The sequence below is a fragment of the Suricata suricatta genome, chromosome 7 (genome assembly GCF_006229205.1).
Source record: "Suricata suricatta isolate VVHF042 chromosome 7, meerkat_22Aug2017_6uvM2_HiC, whole genome shotgun sequence".
NCBI classification, from domain to species: Eukaryota; Metazoa; Chordata; class Mammalia; order Carnivora; family Herpestidae; genus Suricata; species Suricata suricatta.
In genome coordinates, this window is record NC_043706.1 from 102,651,324 (window position 1) to 102,669,416 (window position 18,093).

Consider the following 18,093-nt stretch of genomic DNA (forward strand, 5'->3'; position numbering starts at 1 on the left):
CTGGGATTGTGATGCCTCCCGTTTTGGTTTTCTTCTTCAATATTACTTTGGCTATTTGAGGTTTTTTTGTGGTTCCATACGAATTTTAGGATAGTTTGTTCTAGCTTTGAGAAGAATGCTGGTGCAATTGTGATGGGGATTGCACTGAATGTGTAGATTGCTTTGGGCAGTAATGACATTTTCACAATGTTTATTCTTCTGATCCACAAGCATGGAATGTTTTTCCATTTCTTGGTGTCTTCTTCAATTTCTTTCATAAGTTTTCTATAGTTTTCATCATATAGATCGTTTACGTCCTTGGTTAGGTTTATTCCTAGGTATTTTATGGTGTTTTGTGCAATCATGAATGGGATCAGTTTCTTGATTTCTCTTTCCATTGCTTCATTATTGGTGTATAGGAATGCAACTGATTTCTGTACATTGATTTGTACCCTGCAACTTTACTGAATTCATGGATCAGTTCTAGAAGGCTTCTGGTGGAGTTGATCAGGTTTTCCATGTAGAGTATCATGTCATCTGCGAAAAGTGAAAGTTTGACTTCATCTTTGCCAATTCTGATGCCTTTTATTTCCTTTTGTTGTCTGATTGCTGATGCTAGGACTTCTAGCACTATGTTAAACAACAGTGGTGATAGTGGACACTCCTGTCGTGTTCCTGATCTCAGGGAGCATTGCTTCCTTTTCTTTTTCTTCCTTCCTCCCTCCCTCCCTCCCTCCCTTCCTTCCTCCTTCCTCCCTTCCTTTGAATAGTTTGAGGAGAATAGGTATTAAACTCTTCTTTAAATGTTTGGTAGAATTCACTTGTGAAGCTAATGCTGGATTTTTATTTGTTGGGGTTTTTTTGATTACTGAGTCAGTTTTGTTACTAGTAATTGGTCTGTTTCTTTTGCTGGTTCAGTTTTGAAAGGTTAAATGTTCTATTTTCTTTTTCTGGTTCAGTTTTGAAAGGCTATATGACTCTAGAATTAATCCATTTCTAAGTTATCTAATTTGTCGGCAAAGAATTTTTCACATTATTTTCTCACAATCCTTTGTATTTCTGTAGTGTCAGTTCTTTTTCCTTTTTCCTTTCTTAATGGATTTGCGTCTTCTTTTTTCTTGATGAATGTGGCTACTGGGTTATAATTTGATTTCATTGGTCTCTTCTGGGTGTGTGTATATCATTTATTTCTGCTGTGATTTTTATTATTTCCTTACTTCTATTAACCTTTGCCTTTGTTCTTTTTCTAGTTCCTTTAGGTGTAAGGTGATAGAGACTTTTTTTGTTTCTTCAGTTAAGCCTGTATTGCTCTAAATTTCCATCTTGGAACTGCTTTTTATACATCCCAAAGATTTTGGACCATTGCATTTTAATTTTCATTTGTCTCCATGTATTTTTTTTTTTTTTTTGGTCTTTTATATAGTAACATGTTATTTAGCATCCATGTGTTTGGGGTTTTTCTAGTTCTAGGGTTTTTTTTTTTTTTTTTTTTTTGGTTTTGTTTTTTCTTGTGATTAACTTCTAGTTCCATACTGCTGTGGCCAGAAGAGATGCATGGTAGGATTCTAATCTTAAACTTACTGAGATTTTTTTGTGGCCTAACATGTAATCTGTCCTGGAGAATGTTCCATGTACACTTGAACAGAATGTGTGTTCTGATGTTTTGGGATGGAATGTACTATATATATTTGTTGAGTCTATCTAATCTAATGTGTCATTTAAAGACACTGTTTCCATACTAATTTTTGGCTTGGATGATATACCCATTGATACAAGTGGGTGTTAATTTCCCATGCTGTACTATCAATTTATCCCTTTATGTCTGTTAATATTTGCTTTATGGATTAAGGGCTCCAATGTTGGGTGCTTAGATATTTATAATTGTTTTATGTTTGTTGGATTGATTGCTTTATCATTATGTAATGTCCTTTTTTAAATCTCATTACAGATGTTGTTTTAAAGTCTATTGTTTGATATATGTATTGCTATTGCTTCTCAGTCTTTTGGCTAAGATCAAGTGATATATGTATTGCTACACTTCTTTTGTTTGCATTTATATGGGATATTTTTTATTTTCCCATCCTTTCACTTTCATTGTTTTCTTTAGGTCTAATGTGAGTTTCTTGTAGGCAACATATAGGTAGGTTTTTTTATTTCCAGCCAGTATGGCAATTTATAAATTCTAAATCTAATCATGCTATTTATTACATGCTCAAAATTGTTGAGGATCAAGTTGAATTCCTTACTAAGCATTTCAGGCCTTTTATAGCATAATGGAAAGAGCATAGGTTTTAACCTTTACTAGTTGTATGTTTGTGTTTTTCATTTGAGTTGTTAATTAAGAATGTTGAATTCTAATAAAAGGCTAGATGCTCAAGGGACTGGTTGCTCTCTTATGCCATGTTCTCTAGCTCTTACGCATTGGACCCATAGGATTGCACTTAATTCTCTGGATGTAGCTGGCCTGTTCTTTCTTAACACTTTTGTGCGTAAAATAGTCCTGCCCCTGGTCTGGTTAATTCTTACTCATCTTTCAATATTACAGTTAGGTACCATTTCCATGTCACGCTTTCCCTGTCACCATTTAGGTAGAATCAATCACTTTCTCCTCTCTGTTCTCATGGTACACTCCATAAATCTTATTTGTGTGCCTTCTGAGATTGCTTAAAAAGGAAAAGGTTTGGTTCTTGACTATTTCAGCAAGTGTATGGTTAGCTCATCATCTTCGTATGTCTGTGGCTAGCATAGTCACCTGCATGAGTACTAATCATTAAATCCTTGGTAAATAATCTCCAAATATTAGATATATACAAATTAGGGATAGGAATATGTGTTTATAACTAGATTTGTTTTCTGAAATAAGCATTAACCACTTTTCTTAGAAAATTCATTCTCAGTTGAAGAAAAAATTCAGAGCAAGTAATTTATATAGACTTTTTTTTTTCCAGGATAACTTAAAAGAATGTGCGAACTGTGCAAACTCATATGCAGTGGCTTGTTCCTTGAAGATTTATCTTTCTATTGCCCCTAAGCACAATGTCTGACACATAATAACCATTTAGAAAATTGGTCTTTGTTGTTGTTACAATCATTCATAGACCAGGTATTTGTATTTGTTTTGTCCATCCAGATTTTTCTAAAATCTATATTGCTCAATCACATAAATTTGGCACTCCAGTTGTTTAGTAGTTGAGTCCATGTGTCAGTAACAAACTAATTTCTAAGACAAATTAAGATACAATTGTCTCTACCAAATAGCCTTTGGCCATAAATATTAATCATAGATGCTAACTGTACTAGAAGTTCTAGATTCTCAACTATCAGAATAGTAAAATACACTATAAGTCAGCAGTATTTTCTATATTTCCACGATTGTTTTCATTATAGTCTGTAAATTTAGAGGACACAGTTTAGTTATAGTTATACATGGTAATGGAACAAATTAGTATATATTTACCTATCTTAATTTTGTTATGATTATTGAAGTCAAATAATTTGGTATTTCATTATTATGTAGTAAAACTTTTTTTAGAAAACATTTTTTTTGGTATGTCTTACCTAGAATTAAAAAATATTTAAAAACAAACTTATGAGAAAAAAATGAACACTTTTGTTCTAACAAAATTTATTATGCATTAATTACAAAGGTTAAAGACTCTTCCATCTCAAATAAAAATAACTGTTATAATTACACACATAATATAGTAGAGTGATTCTACTAAATATCACAGGAAATAGTGTATTTTAAAATTGGAGAGACAAATACTTTCTCATTCACAGTGTGTGACATAGGAAAGCCTGCTCACATAATGGTCTGTATAAGGTCATGCTGTTAGGAACAGTCCACACAGAGCTGTTGCCAACACAACTCTTTCAGAACGTGAAGTACCGGGCAAACCATTCCTGGCGCTGGGGATCGGGAGAAGCCACCGGGGAAGCTTCACTCTGAGGAGGACTGAATTCATAAAAAAAGAGAGACATGTAACCCAGTATTAAGCTGTTTTGCAAAACAAAGGGAAAAGCACAAAAACACATCAATGTAATGACCACAAGTGGTTCCCTGTGTTAGATGTGTTTTGTAGACTCCACTACACTAGACTGGGTTCTCTGCTCCATGAGAGTGTGAGAGTGCATCAGCAGTTCAGATGAAGTCAGTTAAAAAGGAGCCATATCAAAACAATTACAAAGAAATTACCAAAAAACCTCCAAAAGTCCATACAGTTGAGAAAAATAATGTCACCTTCTTTGAATAAAGAAAATTCAGGAGGAATTGTCAGAAATAAGAATAAGATAACATTCCTCTTTTTCAGCACCTTTTCTTCTAGTTAATTAAAATGTCAGACTCTGACACAGGCATATGGTTTTTACAGATGTATCTTCAAATATGACTAACTAAAGTAACTGAACCATGGTATAGTGTTTTTACTACGTGCATATTTATATTGAACTTTCATAATTCCATAATCACATACTCTAGGGGGAAAGGAGCACCATTCAGAAGCCAATTTCCCCCTCCGTCTTCAAAGTTCAAATTTAAACTTAATTCTAACTAAAGATTCTTTGGGCTAGTTGAGAAAATAAAAGAATCCCTACCGTCTTTGGGGGAAATTACAAGGCACGCAACAATGTGTAATGGGAACTCCAGTAGTCATGTTCCTTGAGCTCATGCACATGCATCTTACTGATACCTGAACACACCCATGCACAAGGGAGAATAAGCAACACAAAATATTTAGCAGGAGACAGAGTCAAAGACGTATTTGACTATTTTTCATTCTTGCTATTTTTTCTCTTTAAAATAATTTGTCATTAACTATGTCATCACTTACCCTAGAAGAAGACAGTCTACCTGTAAGGCTATTACTAGTGACATTGCTGAGATTTAGTAGAATACGTTAAAAAGTAAATTTAAAGCAGCACAGAATCAGTAATAGTAAGGTAAACAGAAAAAAAAAAACAGTACTTTTGGACTTTACTTAATGGATAAACAATTGAGTTTCATTCAAATTCTCTTTGTGAATACATTTAGTCAAGTATGAGGTTAACATAAAAATTGGAATGTCAATGGTAAAATTTTTTAAATTTATTTTACGCTTCTGTATATCATTAAGTTCCCAGAGCTTACATATATTTTATTTTGGCAGTAAGCATATATATTTGTAAATAAGCCTGGTAAACAAGAAAGTGAAAAAATATAATAAAAAATAATTTAAAGTTCCTTAATAAAGATGATTAGTGAAAAATTGGCTATAATACTCAAAACGAAGCAACTATCCATAAATATTAAAATTCTAAGCATATGAATTAGCACTTCTTTCCATATATAGAAAAATTGACAAGAAATTAAAAAAAAACACTTAAGAGCCAAGAAGGAGTTCTCTAAAGATTTCACAGTAATATTTTTTCCCTAGGCCATTCTTAAAGTAGTGGATTTCTGCAGTGTAAGAAGGTAAATTTCTCAAGTTAAAAAACAAAAGAAAAAAATCATTGGTGAGACGGGGCTCACCTCAAAAATGTCTTGGGCTCTTTAGGTGGCACTGGTTGTGGAAGTGGTTTGCTGCTGTTGAACTCAGTGTCGTGGACTGGAGAATTAGGGATGGGAGCCAGGCGGTTAGGATGTCCATTGCCCACTCCACCAGATTCCAGAGCACTTAGATTGGGAACACTCACAAACCTGTTTGTTGGTGATTTATCATTCTTCTTCTTTTGCTGCATTAAAAATAATACAAGTGAGGATAGTCCCTGTATAAGGACAAATGAGAAAATAGGAATAGTAGAAGATATAAATTTGGTATGGAAAAATTTTGGAAGCTTTATGCTACATTGGGATGTTACAATGAACCAGTGTTACCCAAAGTGTGGTCTGGGGATCCTTGGAGGTGATCTTTATCTACATGGAATCCTCACAGACAGACATGCTGCTGGGCCAGAAAGAATGAGGACTGGTGTTCATGGGGAGGGGAGAAGATGGAAAGAACGCCACAGGGTAAAGAATACTGCGAGGAAATGGGGAAGGACCAGGTCTTGCAGATACCACAAGGTTAAATGAATTTGGGCTAAAATGAGAAGAAGGTATAAAGTTAAACAGTTTAAAAGAGAGGTCCATGAACTTTTAGCCTTCTGTCAAAGGGAGGCAGTCCTTGCCTGGAAAAAAGAGGAAGTGAAAAAATACTTGGCAAAGTAGTTTGTAACATATCCCATGTTCCTACTTAAGACCTAAAGCTGACTTGGGATTTAACTATGCAGATTTAATTTTTTCTCTTATTTCCCAATTGATAGCACATATCATTATTGGCTCATAATGATTTAAAAACATTTAAAGGTTATAAAACAAAAGCGATCCGTCTTTTTTGTTGGTATTCATATTCCTCCTGCTGTCCGTTAATTTTAATCACAGATTATCAAAACCCATCAGCTTACAAATCATTAACTTAAGTCTCCATTTTATTCACACCTCTAGAACCAATAAGCATCATCTTGCTGTGCAGGATAAAAATTCACATGTTGCAAGATATTTTTAATATTCCCACCTTTTACTAGTTAAATGTGTGCTGAATTTATAAAATATTTTTCTGCAAAAGATTGGAATATTTTTAAAAACAGCCTAGTTGGCCTTTTTCCTTTATTTACAAAGTAATGATCGTGCTCTCTACACTGCCTTCTGTCATAGTCTGTGAACCATGAAGTCTCTGACCAAGAGTCTTTAGCATAACTGAAAAAAGGAAAAAACAATGTCTTCTAGAATCACAATATTAGTGAAAGGTGAAGTCATTCAAAAGTTAACAAAGCTGTATCTTGTGCATTTTCTTGTTCTGGTCACCAGAGGGCATAAGTAAACCCACTGGAGGTTTCTATTTGAAGAAATCAAAAATATTATTGGTATTATTATAAAAGTATTAAGTTCTACAGTAATTTTGTAGCTAAAACTATAATTCCATAAAATATATTAGAAATATTTGCCTGCTCATTATTTATTTTGTTTCAACAAGTCTTATAATCTTGCTCTCTAATTAAAAGCTTATTTCACCCCAAATTATGGACTTAAAAACTGAGACTAACTATATTAATTCATTCACCAGTTATTTATTGGGAGCCTTCATGGGGCAGGCAGTACTTTAGGCTCTGAAGATACAGGCCTCCCTACTTTAGTCATTCTGTTTCATAAAACATTTAAGTTGTTGTATGTTAAAGGTTTAAGTTTAAAGTTTGGAGCACTTTAACTTGTGAAGGAAGGATAGAGTTCCATGTTCTTAAGAGAGAAGTTTTTATGAGCTTTGAAAGCAAAAGCTTCTGGCTTAGGGCCTAATAGAAATTAGGCATGATGGGCAAATTAATTAAATCTTAATCACAAGCTATCTTTAACACTAGTTTTATTTCTACTAATGATTTCTGCCAAAAGAATTGTAAGTTCCTGTGAAGCCAATATACATTTTTACTCTTATTTGTTTTATTCACTTACCTGTGGTTGCTTACAGAATATGTGATAAAATTTGCAACTGAACAAATATTTATTTTATATTGACTATACCCAAAGCACTATGAGTGGAGCCAGAGGAAGCTAGGGTAAAAAGGTGGGTAAGACTTAGCTATGTCCATCTCATTTGTCTACAAGGCTCTTCTATCTGTCCTAAGAGAGTGACAAAGATCAAAATGGACCGTCTTCAATTTTAATTGTCATGAGAGGTTCAAAGACTGAGAGAAGTAGAGCCTTTTTCCAAAGACTGCTGGGCAACAAAATACATGTCCACGCCGGGTCCATTAAGATGGCAGGCCTTAGGCTTTAAAGTTAGGGGGAGCTGCTGCGGGTACGGGGCTGGAGTACCGTTAGGATCCCACAGAGAGCCGTGAACAGTAAGAAAATGACAAGAAATTGTCTTGAGGAGACTGAGAAGTTAGTTTTCTTTGGAGAAGCCAAGGTTTTATAATATTAATGTTTTAGGGGGTATGAATTCTCAACAAAAATATTAGTCTCGTTCAGTGAAAATGTATAAAGAATTCATAAATTTTAGTCCTAAATATTAAATTTAAGAAAACATTCTTTGGAAGCTTTATCCTATGCTTCTCTAAATATTTGAATTTTAAAACAAGTTTTAAACGATACCCCTGTTTTATAGTGTTTACAGCACATACCTTAGCCAATGGATTAATAACACCAACAGAAGGGCTTGAGTTAAACAGTTTGTTGAAGTTAGTTTCTCGATTGACTAATTCCAGCTGATAAAATTGATTATCCTCCTATGCAAAAGAATTATAAATGCCACTTAGACATTTTCTATTGAAAATTTAAAACTATAATGTATAAATGTCATTTCATTCAAATTTTAATATGTAACCTGAATGAAGATTTATAGATCTTGTTCATCAAAGATTTAAAAAAAATTTTTAATGTTTATTTATGAGAGAGAGAGAGACAGAGCGTGAGCAGGGGAGGGGCAGAGAGTGAGGAAGACACAGAATTTGAAGCAGGCTGCAGGCTCTGAGCTGTCAGCACAGAGCCCCATGCAGGGCTCGGACTCACAAACCATGAGCCCCAAAGATTTCTAAATCTGACTGCCAGTGTCTTAAGGACTGCTGGTGGGATGGTTATCAAAACCTTTCAATACCCTATGCTTTGAGACTCGACTCTACCCTTCAAAAACTCTTTCCTTCAAGACCGGATTACAGTGTTTTCTTTGGTCCTGTCTCTATTCCAAACAGTGGTCTGTGCAGTTTGAATAGGCTTAACTTACATGCATGGAGTTGTGTGCATGGTTTTGTTGTTTCTATAAAGGTGACACTGATGCATCATTATTCTTCAGTACTACAAATATATTTGATCTTGCCTAATCTCCTGAGACCTCAATGTTCAGTTGACTTTTGAATAATACAGGTTTGAATAGTGTGGATCTACTTACACAATGATTTTTTTTAATAACTACAGTACAGTCTGTAAATGTATTTTGTTTTCATTATGATTTTCATAACAATATTTTTCTCTCAGGCTTACTTTATTATAAGAATACAATAATAATACATATACAAAGTAAGTGTCAACTGACTTTGGTATCAGTAAGGCTTCCAGTCAACAGTAGTCCATTAGTACTTTGGTTTTGGGGGAATCAAGTTATGTAGATTTTCAATTGTGCAGGGATTTGGTGGCCCTAACCCTTGCATTATTCAAGGGTCAACTGTAATACAGCAGTGGTAATCAATGACCAGAAAAAAGTGACCTATAAATGGATAAATCCTTTGCCTTTCATTTGACCAGTATCTGTCAACTGAACAACCAAATTTTAGGCAGTAAACACATGAGTGTGAAATGCAGGACTGTGCTCTAATAGAACTAGATCCTTCATTCTCTTCTTAGTTACCACTACCATTTGTATCATTAAGCTCAGCCCATGCGCTTCAGAGTCCACAGAATCAGAGTAGAGTGGAAAGAGTGTAGAACAACCCTTAGCTGGATTCCTAGCCTGTCACCACTAGGTGTTGCTTGCTGTTTATTTTATTCTTTGAGGTCTAACAACTATACCTGTGACATATGCTCACTAAGAACTGGAAAAGCTATTTCTACCATGGATGAAATACACTTAATACATTTGCTAACAACTTCATGTGTGGAATGTAAGGTAGTCAAAGCAATCTATGAGGGCTGTGCTCATGTTCACAATGCCTGGGAAATTTTGCCAATGTCTGCTCCTGGGTCCATAATGAACTCCGATCTATGACCTGCTGCTTTTGGCAGGAACTTCTAGTCCTGTCAAAGAAAAAGGACTTCAGAAATAAATGCTTCTAGGCTCTCTTTTCATGCTAATGCCATAGTTTTCAGTTGAAGAGATGAGTGAGCCAACAGAGGGATTAGCAATCTATTTTTAGTTTTACTCTGAAAGATTTTTTTAGTGACTGTAAAAAAACAATAATTATTGATCAGAAGACTCTAAAATGTTTCATGAATTATGAAACATTTATGTATTTCTTATTCTTGAAGAATAATAGCTTCAGTGAAGGCAATCTATTTGTTGCTAAATCTGTGTTTTCTTCCCTGATGGACTGGTCAGAGACCCTAACACTCTCAAGAGAGCCTGTAGCCTTTCTTAGTTGGAACCCTAAAAAAAATGGAATTCTTCTTCCATGGAGTATCTCTTTGGGTCAGGGTAAATTAACTTGACTATCTGGAAGTATACAGTGCAGGATGATGCCTGCATGTATTGACTCTTCTTTCCTATTCAATTCTAATTCTACATGAACAATATACACATTGTTCATATAGTATATTAACTGCACATTGTATATAACTTCAGTAGCATACTAACTGTACACTGGCAATGATAAACATATGTACTAAAAAAGACTCTTTAAAAAAATACTGAAAAGAAGCACAATACTCTTACCATAATACCAAATTTAAAATTTTAAATCACTCTGTATTTATCCTAATTCATGAACATCTGAATAAACTTTCAATCACAATGCACATATTTTAGACTTTCAATTTTCATTTGGCATTACTTCATACTTTTCCATGTTTTGCCAATCCATAGTCTATTGATTACTAACATGCTTATACCTGTCTCCACCTCCCACCTCCCCCACTGCAAATCTTACAATTAGTTTCTTTATGACTTGGTCTCTTTCTGTAAGCATGGCTTTTAATTCTGTAATCATTTGTATGTCTTCTGGTTTTGATTCTCTCATTAGATATTTTTCCTCCATTTCTTCTAGCCTGAAAACAAAAAACCATTAGTTCATTGATAGGACTCAAGACACATCCTTTCAATGCCTACAGTTTTCAAATTAGTCCAGCTGAATGCATACAAAATTTAAAACCAAACTTTTCCCCTTAAAACTTTTCAGAATAACATGATTGCCTCAATAGCTATAGTGTTATTAAAGGCTCTACAGGGGTAGATGATGTTTATTAAAGACTTTGCAGGTTACTTTTGGAAGAATTCACTCACTGGAAGTGATGGGGGATGAGGTGAGGTAAGTTCTGTAGAAGAAATGATACACTGAATGATATCTCGAAATACAGGTTTGATGCGAGACTTGTAGGCTCACTATCAGGAGAACTTACCAAAATTACACTCCTGTGTGATGACATAAGTATTGGTAACATATAGAAAAGGGACAAGAAGATACAGAGGAAAGGAAAACAAAGGACACATATTTGGTCCTTTGGTCCAGTTTATGGGAAATGCAATTTAAAAATTCTGTATTATCGGCTAATACATTACACTGTAAAAAAGGTACATCAGATAATTTAATTTTTCCCCTCTTCTGCCCTGAATGGGACAAGAAGGCAACAGGACTGAATGCCACTGAAGACTCTAGGATAGAGGCCACCTTTTATGAGCAGAGGCTCCACAGACCATGCAGAATCCAAAAATATGGGACAGGGAAGAATGAAGAGGATGCAAACGGAAATTGCTGGCTTCTTTGGGGGCTTGGGGAAGCAGTACTTTCAATTTTAGAAAATTTAATTAGAACAATTTACTGCTTTCAAAATAAAAGGATAGAACTTAAGCTCAATAAATCATGGTGAATAAAGATGCACATAAAAACTTATTCATTCGACAAATATTGAATAACTTCTAGATAATCTGTCTTCTAGGATTCTGTGATCTACGCCCACTCCCCAATTCTAGAGGGGTACAAGAATCTGTGTATTGTAGGAATTTTAGTAAACTCCTACACTAACTCAGCCTAAGCTAAATTAGTTTCTTTATGACTGGGTCATAAGCTGCAGTTCTAATCTAGAGGGAGGTACATGGGGGAAGGGAAGTGTGGGGTTAGGAAGTGACAGTCTCAGAATCTATTGGTCTTTGACAGTTCAGTTTGAGGTTGGTTTCACAGTCTTTACTTTTGCTCTTTTGTGTTAATGCAGACCGAGTGAAAGCTGTGATTCACTGGGCTCACATAAAGGTTGTCACCTTGCATTTTATCATAATACAGTGTTTTAAGCGCAGCAGTTTTAAGAAGCTTGAGAAACAAGAATCTAGTAAAGGAAGAAGGCATTGGGTTTAATATTGGAGTAGCCACAAGATGTCACTGTAGTGCTTTATCATTACATGCAAAATACATGATTTTTGAACTGCTTCCTGCAGCTAAACAAGAATATTTGGCAGTAAATGGTTGCTAAAAAAAAAAAAAAAAAAACACCTCAGGTTAATGTCTTATTTAAAACTATTATGGAAAAAAAAGAAAAACAAAACAGAACTTAAAAAAAATATTGTCTATCCTTTTGTTCTAGTACAATGAGAAGTTAAGGAAAAGTGAGTCTAAATCACTTACAATCCCTGACCCACCTGTTTTGCTCTGAGCCTCAATTCTAGTGTATGGATTCATTTAGGTTAGACATGCCTTACCTACACAACTATCATCAGTTAATCCTCTCCGCAAAACAAATGTATATCACACATACACACAAAAAAACCTTTTAAAAGATACCTGGATATTAAAGGGAAAAAACAACTGATTACATTGAAGAAACCATTCACATAAGTACAAATGGGAAAGCATTAAAGGAGAGAACAAGTAAAGAGATCTAGATATAACTTGCAAATCTATTTCCAGAATTACTAAGTCTTTCAAAATTCTAACAAGAAGAGCCCCCAGCATTACTCCGCTCTATTTCAAGCCACACTGGTCAACAGTCTCTAGTTCTTCAGTGGCCCTGCGGGCTCTAGGCCAGCACTGCTTCCTAAAAACTAGGTGTGAGTAACTAGTGGTCCAGGAAATGATCTTAGTGTGTTCTCCTTTAATCTTTCTGGTCACAGGAAGGAAAAAAGTCTCAGTTTGGGTCTATGTATCTTAAATGGGCTTCATAACATATGCTTCTTACCCTATTTCACACCACGCAGGCAGGCCTACAGCATCCAATAGCTAGCTAGGATCTAATAGCATGTTTTGATTTCACAGAATTTATATTTTTACAATTATAGCCTAGCTTTTATTAAAGTTTATTTTGGGAGAGCATGAGTGGGAGAGGGGCAGAGAGAGAGAGAATCCCAAACAGCTCTGCACTGTCAGCATGGAGCCCCACGCGGGGCTCAAACTCTCACGAACCCATGAGAATGCTGAGGATGCTTGACCAGCTGAGCCACCCGGGAGCCCCTAGCCTAGCTTCTACTTAGAAAAATGGATATGACTTTTCAATAGTGATAATGGTTTTGCTGCAGAAATAAAGTTATGAGTCAATTAAAAATATGAAAACCGTATCAAAGGTAGCCGGTGGCCAGAAATGACCAAACTCTGAAAGGTTAATGAGGCCTAGGAAACACGGCCTTGAGGGAAATGTACAAGTTTATACAGTCATTTACTCAAAATACAGGTTCCCATTAAAAGTAATAGAGAAAAAAGAAGTAAAACATATATAATTACTAATTAGGTCACTGTTGGAGTCTCCCTAGGCGTGCATGCCCTGATTGTTTTTGGCTCTGAGAATATATAGGTCAATGTCTAGGGTTCATGAACAACACTAACCAAAAATATGAGTACATAAAAAAGCTGTAGAGAACATATAAAAAACTTTTCAAGGTGGTAGTACTTCATTGCTTTTTAAAAATAACGGACAAAGTCAGTAAATTGAGATTTTAGGCCAAACAACAGTATTGGCACACACATATTTTAGAATCTTAATTGTATAAAAATAAATTATTATACCATACTCTCTACAGTTTAAGGAAATATAGTAACTGAAGAAGTTTAATGTTGAGCCTTTCTTTCCCCATAATTTATGGCACAGACTGATGCATGAGAACAGAACTACTTTCTCCTTACCTCACAAAATTTATGAATATAACCTGAATGGTAATTTACAAATTAAACAACAAAGAATGATTAGGGTATTATAGATAAAATAACTCTTTTATCAACAACTTTTAAAGAGTGTGTGGTAATTGTGATACAGTGAAGTGCTTTTCAATAAGGAATTACCTACTTAAAAGATCCATACAGAAAACTCCATTCTTCCCCCAAGAAGAAACTGTCTTTTGTTTCAGTACAGTGAGAAGTTAATGTAAACCTAGACAATCAGTAATAGTCTCTTAGCTCCCCTTTTTGCATATGAAAGATGTCACAGCCCCAAGTTCTATATAGATTTAGATTTGGCCTAAAGTTCTTTAAAACAGCCATTCTCTCATTGTATCTAAAACAAACAAAAACTGTGACATATTAGACACAAGAGTTCTACTACCATACCACTCAGGAAAATAAAAGTTTCCGTAGAATATCTAAAAATCTAAGACTTAAGTACCCAGCACTAGAAAAGGGGTTTTCTAGTAATCATTCATAAGAACTACAGAACTCATCACCATTTCTACAATGTTTAGAAGGTACTTTCCGTTCTTTAAATTTCTAATCCCCTCTTCCCTGGAGTCCAAATAGGGTTTAGGAGGGAACAGAAGTAAGAAGCTTCCAGCTGCTCCAGAGGCCCCTCCACTCCAGGCTTCAGGCCTGACCCATATTCCTCCAGCCTTCCCACTGCCACCCACTTCTACAATACCACAGGGCTCCTCCAATTTCAAAGACTTAATGTCAGCATGCAGTTGATTGGGAACTTCAGTAAGGTGCCCGTAGTCCTTTGCAACAGGCTAAGAATGGTTCAAACGTTGTCCCCTCAGCTCCTTAACCTGGAATGTAGTCTCCCTGCTCACCACGGCTGACGAAGGCATTCAGTAGATCCAAAGGAGGCTGCACTTAAGTGCATATCCTTAAGGATATGGGACAGAAATATCCCAATTGTCTAAAACTGTGCTTTCCAGTGGCACCTGGTGGCTCAGTTGGTTAAGCTTCTGACTTCAGCTCAGGTCATGATCTTGCAGTTTGTGGATTTGAGCCCTGCATCTGGGCTTGGTGCTGACTGCACAGAGCATGTAGTCTGCTTCAGATTCTGTGTGTGTCTCTCTCTCTATCCCTCCCCTGCTTGCACTCTGTCTCTGTCTCTGTCTCTCTCTCTCTCCCTCTCTCAAAAAAACAAAAAGAAATATGGTAGCCACTAGTCCATATGTGGGCTATTAAATTAAAATTTCAATTCCTCGGTTGCACTAGCCACACTTCAAATGCTCAACAGCCATTGTGGCTAGTAACAACTGTACTGAGCAGAGAAGATAAAGGATATTTTCATTACCACAGAAAAATCTACTGGACAGCACTGGTCTAAATACATTTGTGTATGCGTTTTCAACTAAAAGAGTGAATACCTAAGCTAGAGACTAAATATATGATAGCAGCAGTTTTCTGATAGAAAAAGAAATACAATTGGTTAACATGGACCTAGCTGAAGTATAAAAAAGTGGTAGATCTAGAAAAGCAGATAAAATATTTGACTCATGAATAATACTAATTGATTAAAAATTACCATAATTAGCAAAACTAAGTTATTTACTATCTACTGAAAATTCCTAATGTGTAAAACCATATAAAACAGAATAAAGTAGAAACAAACCTTTAATCTTTGTAATTTACCATTCCTAAAGAGACAGGACACACGAACAGACACTAGTTATTCCTTTTGTGAACATGTTTTTTCAGACTGTGAAAAGGGGGGGTACCAGGATTTCAGCCTCCGCCCAACGAGTAACACTGAGGCCAGAAGAGAGAGCCACGAGCGGGGTGTATTGTAACTAACTTGCAAAACGCCCAAGGCGACGGAGGAGCTCTTCTACATGGAAGATACCTGAGCTCTTACTGTAACTCAAACGGATTTAAAAATTACCTGCAAAACCACTGAACACCAGAAATCACCATGACTGGGAAAATGATCTCACGAGTCTCCTCACCATTTCGAGTGTAACTTCACAATGATAAATGTTAGAGAGAATCCTCAAAAAATGCATTCAGGAAACATTCAAGCGCCTATTAATGCAACGTGTGTGTCCATTGCAGTTACCTCACCTCAGGAGCAGCTGCTGAAATAAATGCCAACAACTGGGGTCTGTTTTGTTTCAGCTGAAGTGAATGCAACTGTATATGTTACATGTATGTAACAATAGCTACTATAAGCCTTAATCAGTTAAATGAATAAAATGTGAGGAGGTGATTCTTGGGACTGGGGGAAAGTAAGCGGGTAGTAACAACAGGAGATTATTCTATACTGTAGAGGAAAGAGGAGAATCTCAGAAGAAAACTGTATGTGGTGGACAAAGGTAGGTAAGGCACAGTGGCACTAGGAGTTTAAGTTTTACTTTGAGACTAAGGGTTAATGAGATTAGTCACTATTTTGACATTGCTGAAGTATGTGGAGATATTTACATATTTTTATTCAGCGTTTTAAATTGACGAAGACAGACTAAAGGTGAATAAACCATGTGTAGCAGCAGTTTGGAGTAGATTAATTAATTCTAAGATAATTTAAATTGGACCAGGGTTTAGGCCACAGAGATGGAGTGAATGCTATTTGCACATTGGCTGTAAGAGTTTAGAAATGTATAGAAAAGAGAAGACCTATTAAATACTTTCTTAAAACATTAGGTAATAGTGAGAAATTTTGGTTTTAACAATACTGAAGTTACTAAGTGTGAGTAGTAACTATTCGTGATGTTTAACTTGCATTAATTTTTAAAATTAAATGTTTGTAGGAATTCCAACATCTCTGTAGAGTATAAAATATTTTATAGTTTTTGCCTTTCCTCACTTCCAATACCCTGTGATCCACTCTCTAGAGGGCAGTACTGTCATTAAAATTTTGTATTTAAGATTTTTTGATATTTGTATATAAAATGTGTATTATTAGCTTATCTATAGGATCATAATATTCCTTTTGGCCAACATGTGCTCTTTGTACTTACTCTTATATAATGGACATCTTTAGAGTTTTCACCATGGCACGGCGGCTCAGGATCCTGAGGGACAGGCTTTGGGCCAGGACTGTCCTAGCAGAGCTAGAGCAGTGGCAGCTGAGAAATCATTCCATGGCCTTATCCTCGTTAAATAAAATATCAGACTGCAATTACCATCTGTAATATAGCACTTGTTTTCTTTTTTAAGTACCCCTTAATTAGATTTAAAAAATACAGCTAATCTGAGGTTAGACACAGTCTCCTCAGTTTACGTCCCACATATGAATTTTCTTTAATATAATAGAACTTACGACACTTGTAAAGCTGCATTTATTTCCTTGAGTAGCTCGTTAGTCTTATTAAAATCTGCCCGCATGATATTTTTCTCTCTGAGGTGGTCTGCTGTCATGACATCCAGCTCTTTTTCAAGTCTCTTGTTTAAATCTTGTTCATGCAACCTGTTTTATTTTTAGTTAAGAAAATGTTATTCTGAAATCAAGCTTTCAAAACTTTCTATATTCTACAGATTTGAAGTGGTTTTATGTATAATATAGAGAAAATTAATGGAAAGAGCCTACCGTAACTCACTTTGCTCCTATATTCTAGCTTGTTAAAGTTGTCTCCTTTAATGCTTTTTAAATTACATTTTACAAAGATTTTAGTTAATTATATAATTTCCAAAGTTAATAAATACATACATATTATTCAAAATACCAACATTTTATCTATGTTCTAAATTATAGTAGTCAACAAACAAAGGAGTGGTCTTCAATATCTAAGACAAGGCAGTCTAGTCATAAAAATAGGCATATATTGCTAACTAGTATCATAGCAGTCTTTCAGATAACACTGTATATTCTGTCTGTTGTGATTAATGACATACCTCATCTGCTGGTTAGAGTCACTTCGTATTCTGAGAATTTCTTTCCCCTTAAATTCCAATTCTTTGGTTAGGGCACTTATATTTTCATGAAGGTGCTGTACCTCCTTATCCAAGTCTGAGATGTGATGCTCTCTGTGCCTTAACTCCTCTTGTAGATCTGTTATTCTACACATATGTTCTTTACTCTGCAAAATACAAATAATTTTTTTTTAAAGTAAGCTCTCTATGGAACTTGAACTTAAAACCCTGAGATCAAGAGTCACATGCTCTACCACCTGGGCCAGCCAGGTGCCCCTACAAATAATTCTTAAAGGTATTCTAATATTTGCTTTCCACGCTTATCTAAAGGAAAGAAAATGACATACTGGAATGTCAAATATAATGGCATTGCTTCAAAAGCAAACTGCTGAAATACAACTTAAAGGCCTCTTCTTTTTTCATATATATATATATATATATATATATATATACACA

The 18,093-nt window shown here is 35.3% G+C and overlaps 1 protein-coding gene across 4 annotated transcripts in view; it reads right to left on the reverse strand.

Moving 5' to 3' along the window:
* Positions 1-3,587: 3,587 nt before the first annotated feature.
* The window catches only part of FAM184A (family with sequence similarity 184 member A), a 119,609-nt gene continuing 105,103 nt past the window's right edge, over positions 3,588-18,093 (reverse strand). Inside the window, exons 14-19 of one of the 4 annotated variants that reach the window (XM_029945376.1) lie at positions 17,620-17,804; positions 17,048-17,194; positions 10,564-10,681; positions 8,110-8,214; positions 5,486-5,721; positions 3,588-3,934 (exon numbers count right to left, since the gene is read on the reverse strand). In XM_029945376.1, coding sequence (XP_029801236.1) covers positions 3,853-3,934; positions 5,486-5,721; positions 8,110-8,214; positions 10,564-10,681; positions 17,048-17,194; positions 17,620-17,804 — 873 coding nt within the window. In that variant the 3' untranslated portion in view covers positions 3,588-3,852. The remainder of the gene's footprint in view (positions 3,935-5,485; positions 5,722-8,109; positions 8,215-10,563; positions 10,682-17,047; positions 17,195-17,619; positions 17,805-18,093) is intronic. The other 3 variants (XM_029945377.1, XM_029945378.1, XM_029945379.1) reach the window with 3 other exon arrangements.